The 873-nt window shown below is 72.6% G+C and overlaps 1 protein-coding gene across 1 annotated transcript in view; it reads right to left on the bottom strand.

Annotated features, from left to right (window-relative positions):
- The window catches only part of MNEG_15437 (hypothetical protein), a gene marked incomplete at both ends in the record, with an annotated part of 3,347 nt that extends 2,898 nt beyond the window's left edge, over nucleotides 1-449 (bottom strand). Inside the window, 2 exons of the mRNA XM_014036092.1 lie at nucleotides 52-294; nucleotides 432-449. Coding sequence (XP_013891546.1) covers nucleotides 52-294; nucleotides 432-449 — 261 coding nt within the window. The remainder of the gene's footprint in view (nucleotides 1-51; nucleotides 295-431) is intronic.
- Between the last annotated feature and the right edge of the window lie 424 nt (nucleotides 450-873).

The following is an 873-nucleotide window of genomic DNA, read 5'->3' as shown; positions in this document are numbered from 1 at the left end:
CCCTCCCCTTGCCCCCGCCGCCGCCCCCGCGGCCGCCGCCGCGGCCAGCACGAGCCGCACGCCGTTGGCGCTGCTGGGCAGCGCCGCCACGCGCGCCGCGACATCCGACCCCGCCGCCCACCCGCGCGCCGCCGCGGCCGCGGCCGGCGCGGCGCCGGCGGCAGCGACGGCGGGGTCTTGGATGTTGTAATCCGCTAGGGGCAGGAAGGCGACGGCGTGGCCGAGGGAGGGCAGGGAGGCGATGCAGTAGTGGGGCTTGATGGCCCGCACGACGGCGGTCACCTCCTGGCCGACCTGCGGCGTGCAGGGGGTTTGGTTGAGGGATCGCGGGCGAGGCAGTGTGGCGCGTGAGGAGTTGCGACAAAAGGCAGCGGGTTGGGTCGAGGGATTGCGGATCCCAGGGTGCAGCCACACGCTTGCACGAATGACACGCCCTGGCGGGTCCTCATATCAACTGTGTCTCGACCGTCTCGACGCCCTTTGCAAAGCGTGCTGGCTTTCAAATTTCCAAACGCATCACATGCACCGATCACGACAAACCCACCTTGACCTTCCGCTTCGGCGCCTTGCGCACCGCCGCCGCCGCCGCGCCGCCCTCGCCGCCGCCGGCCCCCGCTCCCCGCGCCGCCTCCTCCGACAGCCACAGGTCCACGATCCCGTCCCCCTTCGCCACGTCAGCAACCACCGCCTCAACCACCTCGCCGGGCGCGAAGGCGCCGCGGGCGCCGAGCTCAGGAGTGACCACGCCGACAGCGTCGGGCAGGGCGTCCAGATCAATGGTGAGGCCGAACGGCTTGATGCCGTCGGGGGCAACCTGCGGAAGTCGAGGGGCCGGAGTGCAGGGAGGTCGGGGGGCGGTTGGCGGGCTTGGGG

This window comes from Monoraphidium neglectum (genome assembly GCF_000611645.1).
Source record: "Monoraphidium neglectum strain SAG 48.87 unplaced genomic scaffold scaffold05325, whole genome shotgun sequence".
Taxonomy (NCBI): domain Eukaryota; kingdom Viridiplantae; phylum Chlorophyta; class Chlorophyceae; order Sphaeropleales; family Selenastraceae; genus Monoraphidium; species Monoraphidium neglectum.
Note: the sequence above shows the minus strand (reverse complement) of the source record. Positions and strands in the feature narration are given on the sequence as shown.